The following is a 15352-nucleotide window of genomic DNA, read 5'->3' as shown; positions in this document are numbered from 1 at the left end:
ACACAGGACAACAGTATGATGAATAATGGAGTTGAAAACAATTTAATAAGCAGAGAAAATAGTCCAGAAACAGTTCAAAATTTTTCACAATAAAAAAATTTTCAAGAATACGAGATTAACGACAGAAGATATGGAGCAGTTGTTGAGTGCAATATTAAATTTGGGATCTGAATTAAAAACACTGGGATCTCGGATGGAAGCAATGATAACACGGTTAGGCTCACAAATAGGAACAAGTAAAACCGAGATGGAAACAATGGAAACACAGTTATGCTCACGAATAGGGACATGTTTCAAAAACATGAAAGATGAATCAAAGAAAGAAATTAGAGAAGAAGTACAACCGATTTTGAATGCTCACAATAATAGTTTAATTTCATCAGAAATTAGACAGAAGGAACAGGACAGAGAACAGGAAGAAAAGGATCGCGTGATAGTACAAAAATTTTCAGAGTTAAATTTACAACGTGTACACGATAAGGAATAAATATTTGAGAGAATCGAGGAATCCGTACCAAATGACAGATTAAATAACCTAACACAACAGTATGAACAGTTAACTACTAAATGTGACAATACCGAAACCCGAGTCGCGACAGTTACAGAAGACGTAAATAAACAGAAAGAACAATTAAGTGATTTATCGGAAAGAGTGGAGGAGATTTCAGATAAATTGACAAATCTTAGTTTACATGGGGACAGAGATTCAGATGATACAGCTCCATTACCATTTGCAGAAACCGAAGAGTACCAGAACATAAATAAGCATGTTGAAAATCAGGGAAAATTTAATAAACGCGTTAAAAGGGAATCTGAAGCATTACAAAAGTAAGTCAAACAAATTGAAGGCGAAATCGTAGGAAAAGACAGCAAAAGAAATTTGGAATCACAGATAGCAGAGGGCTTTGAAGAAAATTATTTATTTCATTTACTGGATGCAACAAGAGAGCGCCAGGCGTGCGAACTTGTCAATAATCGACATTCGGACTGGGACAGACGCGGTAGTTCTTTGTCGCCACGAGGCGAAAACTTTGACTATAAACACTTTTTGACTGTTCGGAAATTTAAGATCTTTCGTAATTCTAAGAATGACATACATCCATGTTTATGGTTAGATCAATTTATGTACGCACTTCCACCAAATTGGCCACTAAGTCACAAACTGGAATTTATGTGCAGCTATTAATGACCTCAGGGGATTCACTACACTAAGTGAATATGTGCCGTAGCGTGCATAGGGCCCCGAGCTGTAGTGGTGCTATTTCCCTTTTAGTTTTCTGCACCGCTACCTACTCTTTTACTATTCTTTGCATCTCTCAAAACAACTCTTCGACTATCAATCTATCTAGAGAATCGTTAAAGAATAACCGGATATGACTAATTTACCCAAAAGTGATTTCGGAAACTACCGTTTGGACTTACTGTACCTTCAGCAGCATTCATTCGTAGTTTAAACGAAATTTTGCCTGTTTATCGTCGTAACAATATTACTTCATATGTTGACGATATTCTTATTGCTAAACGTTCTTGGAATGAGCACAACAAAATTTTGGATTCATTATTACGTATCTTTGCAAGAGTTGGCATTACAGTGAACTTGGAAAAATCTGAATTTGGTCGTTCTCAGGTGAAATTTCTCGGTCACATTATTTCTACAGAAGGTATTCTTCCTGGTCCAGAGAAATTAGACGCTATTCGTAACTATGCTGTTCCTACCACAAAACGTGATGTTCGTAGTTTCCTTGGTGTCTGTAATTTTCTTAGACGCTTTGTTAGATTGGACGATTTGGCCACACCTCGTTTGTGTGAACTATCTGGAAAGAAATCTAATTGGTGTTGGGATGAGGAAGCTCAGTCAGAATTTGAACAACTTCGTGATGCTTTTGTTGCTGCTCCACTTCTTTCACATCCGGATTTATCTAAAGATTTTTGTTTGGCGACAGACTCATCATACAAAGGCCTAGGTGCACACTTATTTCAAGAGTTAGAAGAAAACGGCGTTGTAGTACAGAAAACTATTGCATTTGGAAGTCGTGTTCTCTCTAAATCAGAAAAGAATTATTCGATTACGGAACTTGAAGCCTTGGCTGTTGTTTGGGCTTTCACAAAATTTCGCACATTTTTGTTTGGCAGACATACTAAGGTTTACACCGATCATCGAGCTCTGGAATTTCTTATGTCGACAAAATTAACTCAGGAAGATTGTCACGATGGGCGCTGTACCTACAGGAATTTGACTTTAGTATTGTTTACATACAGGGTTCTTCAAATATTGTTGCTGATGCTTTATCACGTGCACCTATGGGTTTGAAACAAAGTGCTGAGGAGGACTGCAAAGAAAACAATTATTGTTTGATGTATATTCAAGGTGTTGCGTTTGAGAATTTTATTTCTTCTTCGCTCCAGGACATCGCTAAGGAGCAAAATAAGGATCCAATCTGGAAGGACATTAAGGAGAAGTGGAGGAGAAAGGAAAGCGTAGCGATTAGACAGCATTATTTAGTTCGCAATGATATTCTTTTTAAACGAAAATCGGTCGACAACTCTGTTTGGTTAGTTCGTATTCCTGATGAGTGGGTCAATAAATTGATTTGTTACACACATTTCAGTTATGCACACTTTGGTCCCAGGAAATGCTTTCATAAATTACGAGAAAATTGCTACTTCAGTAATATGGAAAAACGTATTCGATCTGTTCTTGCCAAATGCAAATTATGTCAAAAGGCTAAGCCGCCAACTATTTCTCACAGAGCACCGTTGTTTCCTATCATTCCAGCGAAATTAAAGGACATGGCTACAGTCGATTTGTGCGGTCCAGTGGTTCGTTCTACTAATGGTTTTGCGTACATTTTCGTAGCAGTGGAATTGACATCAAAATATGTGTGTTTTACACCTTTACGCAAAGCAACAGCTCGTTCAGTATCTAATGCTTTCATCTAACATTTTCTTAAAGAAGTGGGTCATGTTGATAAGGTTATATCAGATAATGGATCACAGTTTCGCTCTAAAATTTGGCTTCGTACTCTACAGCGTCGTAAGATTAAACCAATTTTCATTTCACTTTTTCACCCTCAATCTAACGTTTCAGAGAGATGGATGAAGGAAATCAATAAATTGTGTCGTCTTTATTGTCATCAGAATCACAGAACTTGGGATCAGTATCTTCATATTTTTCAAAACATTCTGAATGAACTTCCTAATGACTCAACTTCTTTACCGCCTTTACTGATATTAAAAAACAAAGCACCGACAAATCGCATTTCTGAAATCGTTCCTTTTCCGCCTTCACGGAAACTGCGGCATTCTGAAGTTGTCAACCTGGCTCTACGAAATATTGCATCTGCGGCTGCTAGAAGAGAGAAATCAGTTAAGCGTCTTGGTCGTTTAAAAATCTTGTCAGTTGGTCAAAAGCTGTTAATTAAGTCTCATCGTTTGTCTCACAAAGGAAAGGGCTTGTGTCGCAAATTTTTTCTGCTTTATAACGGTCCATACCGAATTCGCAAAATTATTCATGATAACACTGTTGAAGTAGAAACTCTTAAATCTCGGCGCTCTAAGGGAATACATCATATATCTAACGTTAAAATTTTTGTGGAATGACATACTTTTGAGAAACTAACAGCTACATGTAAACATGCAGAGAATACAAGGATACCGCGCTGTGTTTTGGCGGCGGCACATACTCAAAGCAACAGTCAAGTCTGCGCGCCGCACAAGGCAGTCGTTGACCGCAAACAATTACTTCCTACGTCACGCGCCTACAGCTGATCGAGCGCTCAGTGCGAATGCACTGACAGCCGTAAACAAATACACAGTCTAAATTCTCCGAATAAATCCAGTATAAAGCTATAGTGACTTGATAAATTATGTTATTAACGTTCAGTATTTTTCAGGATACGGTTCTATAAAATATTTAAGAACTTCAGGTAAATTCTCTGTGTGTCCGACGTTATGAGGACTTGCTATCGAGAAAATTTCAGGAAGAATGTAATTTCGAAGAAGAAACTAATAAACCAAAAAGGTAGCTATTAATTGAGTTCATTTTTCAGGTAACATATTTCCACTTAGGTACGTACTTTAGACGTAATTTGCTGCTCGCGATTACGTGATTCAGACTTTGTGCTAAATTTCATGTTCTATGAATTTACTTGTGAAGCGACGTGCTTGCGTACATTAACTGATTTGACAATGATTGATTAATGAACAGTGTTATTACTTGCTTATATTATGCATCGCTTGGCTGCTATGCTTTTTCACTGATGCCATATTTTTTTATTATGTGCCTGCTGTGCTTATTTATTTAAATTATAATTGTCACCTGATTAGTTGTGCTGATATGTATGTAAGTTATACTTTGTGATTTATCTGCTTGCGCCTTCATGTTTACTTATGAAGACGACATATGAATATTTATTTGCTTATGCTGATATGATGCTAATGACTTGTTTATTACGTAAGATATATGTTTGCTGCTGTGCGTATGGATTGCATATTTATACTTTCTGTTTGTTGTCATAACTACTATTTAATTTGGTATATAGAAATGCTGATATACTGTGTACAAACATAGAGTTTAGGTCACACTATGGTATTAATTATAGATTATTCGGTTGGCAGAGCTTCGTTGTAAGAATTGTGCTGCATCCACTTGTTGACATTCTGTTCTCCACTGGTATATTTACTCGCTACTGCATGTTTTGCTTACGCTCAGTGCCTTATATTTTTAAGATAAGAAAATGAACTGCTATAATTCGACGAACGACATTAGTACAAGAAACTTCATAGAAGTCACATGAGCTGGAGGTTTTATGGAAGCTGTAGAAATTTATGCTAATGGGAAGGAAGCTAACGACATGACATACCAACACTAGGGTTAGACCATTGACAGTTATTACACTGCATTCTTCGTGAGCAACTGAAATAGCAAGTGACACTTGACACAAAAAATACTCAACATGTTTGCTTCTACCACGATTCTTGAATTGGTGTACACACTGTGAAATATTATGATCGTTCACACTCCGCAATCGTACTTAATTACTGAGAGTTACTCAAACTAAAGGCTGTTAGAGGTCATGTATGCATTTCTTTTGTTTAATGATGGACAAGGTAACCAAAATGTATTTTATAATTCATAATGAGTACAAGATTTGGCTCAGGTGGACTACACAGAGGTTGTGTGTGGACAATGTGTCTTCGGATTGTATGGGATGATGAACTGAAGTTTGCACTAGGATTTTATCTGTACTTGTTCGAGGAGACTGACTAGAGGAAAGAGTTCTTATGGAAGTGAAATGATATTGGTAATAAGGTTTATATGTATTGACGTATTGAAGAGGTATTATTGAGGTATTGAGATTATGTGAAGTTGATGATTATAGGAGTTTTGGTGGACAAGAGGTAAGGTAAATGATATTGATGATAAGGTTTATATGTATCGACGTAAGAGGTATTATTGAAGTATTGAGATTATGTGATGCTGATGATTATTGGAGTTTTGGTGGATAAGAGGTAAAGTAAGTGAGGAGCATATTTTTTTTGTTGGTTTATATGGAACAAGGAGGATGAAGATGGCAGACTAGAACACTAAAGTGGAAGGAAGATTGTCTACACACACTTTGTTAAACCAATAAGCAGTACATATTTTTTTTTTTTTTTTTTTTTTTTTTTTTTTTTTTTTTTTTTTTGAGAGAGAGGAAGTAATTGCATATCTTGGCTCAATGACAGTTGTTCAGCAACAGTACATTTTGCTCTGGCTTGGCAAACATTGGTCTTGACATGATGACTATGACGTTGACTAACTATTATTGACTGTTATACATTGCTGCCACTACTACTTGATACACATGATAAACATCGAATTTTGACAGAATTGCATTTACACAGTTAACACTATTCAATTACACAGTAGTACTTAATGTGGATGAAAGATGAGTGAGTGTGTTTTGTGTGTTTTCCCTTCCTAATCCCAGAAAAGTGGTACCAACTTATCTCCTAAATATTATTTTACTTGCTTGTTGTGGCTTGCACTGACACCATTAAATATTATAGGTTTACTGATATTTGTGTATTTGCAATAGTTAATATGACAATTATCTGATATGATTCGTGTGTTTGTTATAATTTGTATGTTTAGTGTAAGAGCATTGAGAATAATTTTGTAAAAGCAATTGTGTGTACATTCAAACTATTGTTCATGCCTGAACTGTCTGATTAGTGATAGTGAATATTATGGACTGTTACTTGTACTTTTTCTACATGATTGGTGCCACTAGGACATGTTTAATTTCTGCTTATAAACTCTGATGAACAGTGTGATTAGTGATAGTGAATATTATGGACTGCTGTCTGCACCTGCTCAACATTGCTGGGTGCCACTAATCGAATTGCTTCTGCTGAATAATGTCACTTGTTGGTGTCTGCACCTGTTCAACATTGCTGGGTGCCACTGATGGACTGCTTCTACTGAAATAATGTCACTTGTTGGTGTCTGCACCTGTCAACATTACTGGGTGCCACTGATGGACTGCTTCTACTGAGATGATGTCACTTGTTGGTGTCTGCACTTGTTCAATATTGCTGGGTGCCACAGATGGAACTGCTTCTACTGAAATGAAGTCACTTGTGGTGTCTGCACCTGTTCAACATTACTGGGTGCCACTGATGGACTGCTTCTACTGAAATGATGTCACTTGTTGGTGTCTGCACCTGTTCAACATTGCTGGGTGCCACTGATGGAGTGCTTCTACTGAGATAATGTCACTTGTTGGTGTCTGCACCTGTTCAACAATGCTGGGTGCCACTAATGGAACTGCTTCTACTGACATAATGTCACTTGTTGGTGTCTGCACCTGTTCAACATTACTGGGTGCCACTGATGGAACTGCTTCTACTAAAATGATGTCACTTGTTGGTATTTGCACCTGTTGACTATTGCTGGGTGCTACTGCTGGAACTATCAACAACTTGTTTTTTTTTTTAATCACTGAAAGCATTTTATGTGAACATTTGTATAAACTGATTTTTGTGTAAAGTCACATGTATGAAAGAATTTGTATTGCTTACTGTATTTTATATATTAGGTTATTGAAAGGTCAGTGCAAAGCCAAAATTTTATCTAATTATGTGATATTTACGTATTAATATTATCTTTTATTTTTGTCTGTATTTTTGTGGACGAATTTGGTGGTATTTTCACCACCAATGCTGGCAAAAATACCATCAAATTCTGGCCCGTGGAGGAGGGGCATATGAAAGGTGGCTACACTGAGCCACAGCGGCAGAGATTGCGCCAAAGAGTATTATCTCGCCGCCTCCACTGGCAGTGCTTGTCGAGAACTCGTAGTAGTCAGTGCTTGCTGAGATGTCGTAGTGAAGAGTTCTTGTCGAGAAGTCGTGGTGGAGAGTGCTTGTTGAGATGTGATAGTAGCGAGTCGGTGTTGAGATGTTGCAGCAGGGAGTGCTTGTTCCATGTTTTATGCAGTTGTTTGATGGGATAGACAGCAGATGTTGTTCTAATGGAGATATTGTAATGATAAGAGTGCTTTTCGTCAATATATATCAAGGTAAAAAAAAATATTTTTCCTTTTCTTTTTATTATTTCAAAGTCTTAGATAATGCGTCATTACAGGTTCAGTCAACAAAGCATTTGGCTTGTGTTCTTGTATTAGAGTGTAATTCTGGTTTTCTTGCGCAATTATAGTATTTCTATTTTTTGTAATTACTTCAGTACAAATGGTATTTAAAATTTCTTGTCTTATTGAAGAAGAACCGTGCCAGATGTGTACGTTGAATCACACTTCCACACACAGAACAATTACACTTGTGTTTTGGTTTCGTAGGTTTTATAGTTGCTGGGGACTGAATTAATTAATTTATTGTGTTAACGAAAATTTTCTTTCATTCCTTGTTGTTATGCTATGCAGTCAGATTGCGTACTAAAACTAGTCAGGGCCAACCGTTTACGAGACTTCGTAACGGGACAGTCAGCTACTAAAAAATTAAAAAATTATTTGCATAATATATAATTAAGCCTCCATGCACTCTCCAACAATATCTTCAGCAAAAGACTTCAGCTATTCAAGAATTATTGATTATAATCCTTTGTGTAGTATACTTAGGAGAGAAATACTTCTATAATAGCTACAGTTCCTTTTATTGGTCTTTCATGCAGTGGGATAATGGTAGCTGACTTCCACTCATTCGGAATCTCCTCCCTTCTCCCTTGTCCACTTATGAGAGTGTAGATATTGAAATATAAATTATTAACGTGTGCGACATGCTATAGACCATGATGTCGACAGAGAATTAAGTTGTTCTACTAACAACGCTCACCTTAAAAGAAATAATAAAGTATGCGTAAGATAATGTTACCTCAAGTGACGCCAGGGATACCACTGTGGCATAATCCGCTACTGTTATGTTGTCCCCTGCGAGCCATTGTTTTCCCTCAAGCATTCTGTTCAGTATCTCCAGTCCATTGTTCACCTTGTCTACATCACTCTGGGATAATGGCTTTCCGGAGAAGGTTGGACCCTATGGAAGACAAATCAATAACAGTCCAATAACGGAAGTGGCTTAGACTATTTACCTGTATCAAAATTAAATGAATAAGTAACAGAAAAGTCCGTTGCTTAACAATGAGCAAGCAGTTCCCACACTGACTTGGCAGAAATCTCTCGGCGACCACCGCGGCACACCTGAATTTTGAGACACGTGGCTTGTAATGGAGATACGCACACTGACGCGGTTTGCAGCAGCGCGGTGACGCGGCGGTTTTGCAGTGGTGCAGTACACGGTCCCTGTGCCGTGCCGCCACGCAGCCACGCCCCTGCACTGTGCATGTATATCTGACGCTCACAGGGTAGCGAAGTACCAAACGATTTTGAGGACGCTGCTCGGTTAACATTTCTTTATATACAGTCTCCCACCGATACTTGACAGTCGATTAGCAATCTTTTTCATTACTGCCCGTACACTCATGAACAAAAGTGTCGCATCATCACGATATGTCGTTCAAGTGCGTTGATATTTAACTTTTCCTGTACCGACCAGAAAGCCACTACTGCTGTTGTTTAAGGGTACAGCGCCACACTCGAACGGACTGCAGTATTTCAGTTGAAAGTGACGCACCACCTGATTCACATTAGATACGTCTGCGGAACAGTAGATGGAACATCTATTACCTCACTGAGTACAGTCGCGATTAGTGATTGGGTGTGCATCATAACGTTGCGCGCCGAAGGTTTGTCAAACACGGACTTTGCCGCATGTGTGCTTGGAGACAGATGCGATAGGGACATGGAATCAATTCCAGTTGACAGGTGCACCACCCAGACTGTCCACTTTGGACAGTGCACAGGATGTTCGATATGTACGATATTTGAATCAAAGGGCCTGTGCGGCTGGTCCCGGCGGAGGTTCGAGTCCTCCCTCAGGAATGGGTGAGTGTGTTTGTCCTTAGGATAATGTAGGTTAAGTAGTGTGTAAGCTTAGTGACTGATGACGTTAGCAGTTCAATCCCATAAGATTTTACACACATTTGAACATTTTTGAACAATCAAAGGACTGAGTGCTCTAGATCCGAATCCGGCGTTTGAAGAGACGACAGGACGTCTTGTATCTCATCAAGAGTAGGACACGATTTCATGATGCGAATCTGCATTCCCGACAACCATAGCGAGCACCAATTCGTGCACCACAACTCCGTGGATCCAACACTTCAGATTACAGCAACAGTATCAAAGACTACGGCCTTGGACCTAACATATCCTCTTCTGTATTTACCCGATAATCCTTCCGAAATATTGCCAGCATGAAAGTTAACCTACATGAATAGGGCGCATAAGCACAGAACGGATGTTAAAGCGTTTTCAAGCGTAAAGCAGCAGGTACTACCACCACGTCACGGTAACGAAAATTTCATCCTCAGTAACCATCTTAAACCGGGTCCTTGATTGTGTAGCCTCTGTCCCTCATTTGCAGAGACCTCCTCTCCAATCCAAACTTCCAGTTCACTACCACCGTACCCACTCGTTCTATAACAAGGTTTAGTGTGGTGTGCCTGTCAACATGCATCATTTGATGAAGAGTGTAGGGAAGAAGGACAGAGAATATAAAAAATGTGTAATAACTGATGCAGGGAAGGATGCTTCGTCGGTGCAAGGGAAACATGTAGACTCTATAGTACCATTTTTCGGTAGCCCACAGGTTCAGCAGTAGCGTGATACTTATAGAGGGAGGAAACTCTGCACCATCAACCGCCATATTAGACATATGAAGCAAGTGGACAGCGTGCAGGCAAGCCGCTGCTAATATCTGGGACTGGGTGCTAAAATAATGCTGCCGTACATTGTACAATGCAGCAGTCGGCCATAGAGTTTCCAGATGCCATGACACAACGTTGCGCTTCCATAGCCATCTACGTGACAATAGGCGGGCTCATATCAAATTTAGCGGGCCATAGCTACTGTGAATTCTCACAGCTTAGCCAAGCAGCACTTGATACTGGACGTCCGACTCCGACTGACCCTTAACAACCAGGAAGCATCCACGCCAGCAGAGCGTCCAGTGTGGGGTCGAGCGCAACTTCAACGTCATCTAGCAGCATGGTTGTCGTAGGTCTCGAGACGCTGCCGCTGAATGGAAGCCACTACCAGGGTGTCATCGTCTGACACCCCAGCCTTCTCCAAGAGCCCTGTGTTCGGTGTACAGCGTCTGCGCGCCTGGACGACTGTTTGGCGCTGGCTGCAGTCCACCGTTAAGTGTGAGAACAGAAAGAAAGCCGGTAGTCTGCGTGCCGACTCGCCGCGCTAAACAGCGCAGCTAAACGCGCCTACTGTTGCACTGGTTATCCTGCTAGTCAATATCCAGCAGTGCCATTACGCGTAGTACGTTACGTTCGTTCCGTTGGCTCGGAAGTCACTCAAACACGATTTTACGTAAAGTCATTGGTAAAAAAAAATATTTTTCAGGTTACTTATAGCCTTATATGTCAGCTCCATGGTGAAGTGTCCAGTATTTCAATAATGGCAATACTAAACGCCATATACTCATCTAAGTACGACACTGCGCGGAATCAGAAAAAGTTTGGAATAAAAAATATGAGTCGTTATGATTTTGCGTTTTGTGCATATTGCATCATTTGCTGCTGCGAGTGAAATTTAGCTATGATATTGAACTTTTCCTTAGACCTGAGAAGACGTCTATATCTTTATCCATTCTCGAGAAAATGGAATTTATGCAGCACGATCACTTCCGACTGCACGTGCCCGGGAACTAAATATTCATAGCGTACCTCATATCTCCTAAAATGTTAGAGATATCGATACGAGATTTTGGCAAGTTCTAGCATGCAAGGAGGAGAGTATGTTTCTATATGATTAACATAGGAAACTTTCTTATCTACGGCAATAAAGGGGAAGCTGTAGTTTCTACTTTATTTCTTCACGCCAACACTGTAATTCTTTTAAGAGTCTTAGACACCTATTGAATAGAGAATTCGTAATATGAAACTAAATGTGAAATTTCTTATCTTATTTAACAACAAACCGTCACAATGAGGTTTTCCATAAGCTGTTGACTACCCTACTCGCCTATTGCATTTTAATGAGATACTCTGCTTCACGATACTGTCGCAGTAGGTATTGAAAGGTATATTTGGGCAATTTATCCCGTATTGTAACAAAAAAAGCAAAGTTAAATCTGTCAATAAGAGAAATGTAGCCGTTCCTCATTACTGGTGACATTTCTCCAAACGCGAAATAACAATTCAGACCAAAATAAAACTCCAATTCTGTTACAATTTTGGCAGAATTCTGTAACACATCATATTTTTAATACTGTAAGGCTGGAATGGAAGCTTACAAAACGATTTTCTCCCAATTTTTCGTCAGGGGAATGTGAAAGTGATTCGCAGCAAATAGTGTACTATATTTGTGTTCCTATCCCGATTCAGAGTGAAGTGGTGATTTAGATAGATTTATAATCTATTTTAGCCTTAATAAGTAGTTTCGAGCGGTTCATAAAGTAACGAAACAATGTAACTTTCTAGGATCATCAATGGTGAATCGAAGTTTGCTGTGGGTTTTTGTAAAAACATAAGTAAAGTAATTACACATTTATTTTCATATAGATGGTGTACTGCTTAACAATGTATTTGTCCTCAGTTCCACATTTAATAAACTACTATTTCAGGAAGTTAAAGATGCAAAAAGGGTATTATTTACTAAGTTTCAGTACCCGCTGTTCCTTATATAAAAGACACTGGGTTATAAGATTACTCAGAATTTGCAACAAAAGGCATGATTTATTTTGGCCTGACTTGTTAATCTCCTCTCTTTCCTAAAAGCGTAATTAGTGGCAATTTTTTTTCTGAAAAAGTTTACCAACTCGATGAAAATAGATCGCCAATTCTGTTACAATTTCAGGTGAATCCTGTAACGTTGTGTCTCTTTAATAATGAGCATCTGGGACTGAAACTTACTATAGAATTTTCTTTCTACACCTCAGTTACATTTGAAATATGAAAAGGTACAGCAAATAGTGTACCATGTTTCCACTCCTATGCCCGTACATAGTGAGGGAGTGAATCTTTCTACTAGGAATATATTTCAGTTCATAAGTGTTACTGATTTTGACAAATAGTTAGTAAGGTTCTAAAAGTCGTTAGTGTGTTCACAGCTTCAGAGTTATGACAGAGTTTTACTGGGTCAGTTCTAGTCTGCATCGAAAATGCAATACTGTTCTCTTAGAAATAACAAATTAGGTTTCTGTGTGTCTGTGGATAACAGTATTACAAAAACGTGATAGTCATTCTTTATGAACTGTTTGTACTACTCACGAATACGAAAATAGATTGTAAATATGTATAACCTATCTTTAAATATATGTAATCTATCTTTTACACATTAGAATATAATTATGGTAGAGAAGTTTACTACTTCACTCTGAATTGGGATATGAACAGAAGTATAGTATCCTATTTGTTGCGAATTATTTTCATATTCCTTCGATGGAAAATTGGGATAAAATCCTTTTGTAAGGTTCCATTCCAGTCGTGCAGTATTAAAAGTACGATGGGTTACAGGATTCCGCCAAAATTGCTACAGAATTGATGATTTATTTTTGTCTTACTTTGTGTTAACTACATTTCATTTGTAGAAACATGATCAGTCATGACGAACGGCTAGATTTCTCATACTGAAGGGTTTACTTTTTCTTTTTTCGTTAAAAAAACGGTATAATTTGCACAAAAGTACTTTGCAGTGCCTACTGCGACAGAATGTGTTATTAAACAAGCAATAGGTGACCAGGGAAATAGTGGTAACTTAAGGAAAACCTCATTGTGTCGGTTTGCTGTAAAGTAAGATAAGAAATTACACGTTTAGTTTCATACTAGCAAATTCTCTTTTCAGTAGTTGTCTAAGACTCTTAAGAAAATTACAGTACTGGACTGCAAAAATAAAATACAAACCATAGCTTCCGCTATATTGCCGTAGATTAGTAAGTTCCCTATATTGTCCATGTGGCAAAATACTCTGCTTGTTGGATCTGGACTACTCGTCACTTACAGGGTACATAAGGGATGCAGCGTTCTCGGAATGCTATACAACAGTTCGAGCAAATAACATTTGTAGTTTTATTTCTACAAAGTAATTGACAATACTTCACTTTGGAGTTACGTCGGTGTCGCAAGCAACATGCAAACAGTAATGTTCGTCGCTATAGACAAAGTCCAAGTAGGCACTTGATACGGATCACTACAATCTGTTCTGCGAGTGCCTTCCTACAACCGTCCACATATATCCGTACACGGAGCTGATCTGAGCACTAATGTCCGGCCCTGTCAGCGGGCTATTGGCTGACGTTTCCTCGCTGCCCTCTCTGGTTTTCCGTTCTTCGTCTTCGTTCCGCCGCTTGTGGTTACGCGAGAACACTGCTCTTTGCATGTCATCACCTGCTGAAATCTCGTATCGATAGCTCGAACAGTTTAGGAGATATGAATTATGTTATGAATATTTCAGTCCCGTGCACGTGCGGTTGAAAGTAATCGTGCTACATAAATTCCATTTTCCCGAAATTGATACAGACCTCCTCTCAAATGTAAAGAAAAATTCAATATCTTAGTTAAATTTGATTTGCAGAAAGATATGGTGTAATATGCACGAAACGCAAAATCGTAGCGACCCATATTTTCCATTGAAAACTTTTTCGAATTCCGTGCAGCGTCGTACTTAGATGCGAATATCGCGTTAAGTATTACCATTATCGAAATTTTGGTCACTTCCCCGTGAAGCTGACGTGTAAAGCTAAAAGTGATCTTCTGCCTTTTTTTTTTTTTTTTTTTTTTTTTTTTTGCCAGTTAGTTTACGGAAATTCGTATGAGAAAGACTGCAGGGTGTGCGCCTCTCTTTTGTCTTTTGTCAGCGCGATGCGTCGCCAACCGGCGCGCCGAAAGCGGGCAAAGAATATTTCACACACTCCTGCTCGCCACTGTGTGCTGCTTCGTTAGATAACAGGGAGAAATTTCCCGCCCTGGATCAAGCCACCTCGAGCTGGGCCCCCAGCGCAGGTAGCCCGCTTGTGCGCATCCCAAGCTTGTACGCTGCCGGTCTTATGCTGTCATCGTGTCAGCAAAGTCGGCGTCGCTGGCTGCTGATATTTCGCGGCCGCAGCACCCACGTACCCTGAGGACGCACACGGCGCCGCATACTGCAGGAGAGGGTTTTTTTGGGGGGCTATTATGCCTCTACCTCAATGACCGTATCAGCCTTCTGGAAGGGGACGCCTACCTCTTATATGGAAGTCATGCAGAATAAAGAAGGGTGAAGATGAATGATCTTTCCTGACTGTGCACTTGCCATGGTGTTGGTACAACAGTACCTGCACTTGCCATTCTGGGACAGAGACGGCCTACCTGGTTATAGTCCGACTAACGAACAATGGCATGGTAGAGGCATGAACTGCGATTGTAGTGTTGCCGGTTCCAGCTCACAGTAATGGCACGCCCATAGAAGTGCTTTGTGCTTAAGGAAAGCGTGTATCTTCCTAATTAAAAAAGGTTCAATGGCTCTAAGCACTATAGGACTGAACATCGGAGGTCAGCAGTCCCCAAGACTTAGAAGTACTTTAATTAACCTAAGGATATCACATACTTCCATGCCCGAGGCAGGACCCGAACCTGCCGGCCGGAGTGGCCGAGAGGTTCTAGGCGCTACAGTTTGGAACCGCGCGACCGCTACGGTCGCAGGTTCGAATCCTGTCTCGGGCATGGATGTGTGTGTTGTCCTTAGGATAGTTGGGTTTAAGTAGTTCTAAGTTCTAGGGGACTGATGACTTCAGAAGTTAAGTC

The 15352-nt window shown here is 39.5% G+C and overlaps 1 protein-coding gene across 2 annotated transcripts in view; it reads right to left on the bottom strand.

Moving 5' to 3' along the window:
- The window catches only part of LOC124777609 (glutathione S-transferase D5-like), a 64855-nt gene that overhangs the window by 8039 nt on the left and 41464 nt on the right, over positions 1–15352 (bottom strand). For both annotated transcript variants that reach the window (XM_047253071.1, XM_047253070.1), the window contains exon 5: positions 8374–8535. In XM_047253071.1, the coding sequence (XP_047109027.1) occupies positions 8374–8535 (162 nt within the window). The remainder of the gene's footprint in view (positions 1–8373; positions 8536–15352) is intronic.

The sequence above is a fragment of the Schistocerca piceifrons genome, chromosome 2 (genome assembly GCF_021461385.2).
Source record: "Schistocerca piceifrons isolate TAMUIC-IGC-003096 chromosome 2, iqSchPice1.1, whole genome shotgun sequence".
NCBI classification, from domain to species: domain Eukaryota; kingdom Metazoa; phylum Arthropoda; class Insecta; order Orthoptera; family Acrididae; genus Schistocerca; species Schistocerca piceifrons.
The sequence above is the reverse complement of the archived record's forward strand: the minus strand, read 5'-3'. Positions and strand labels throughout refer to the sequence as shown.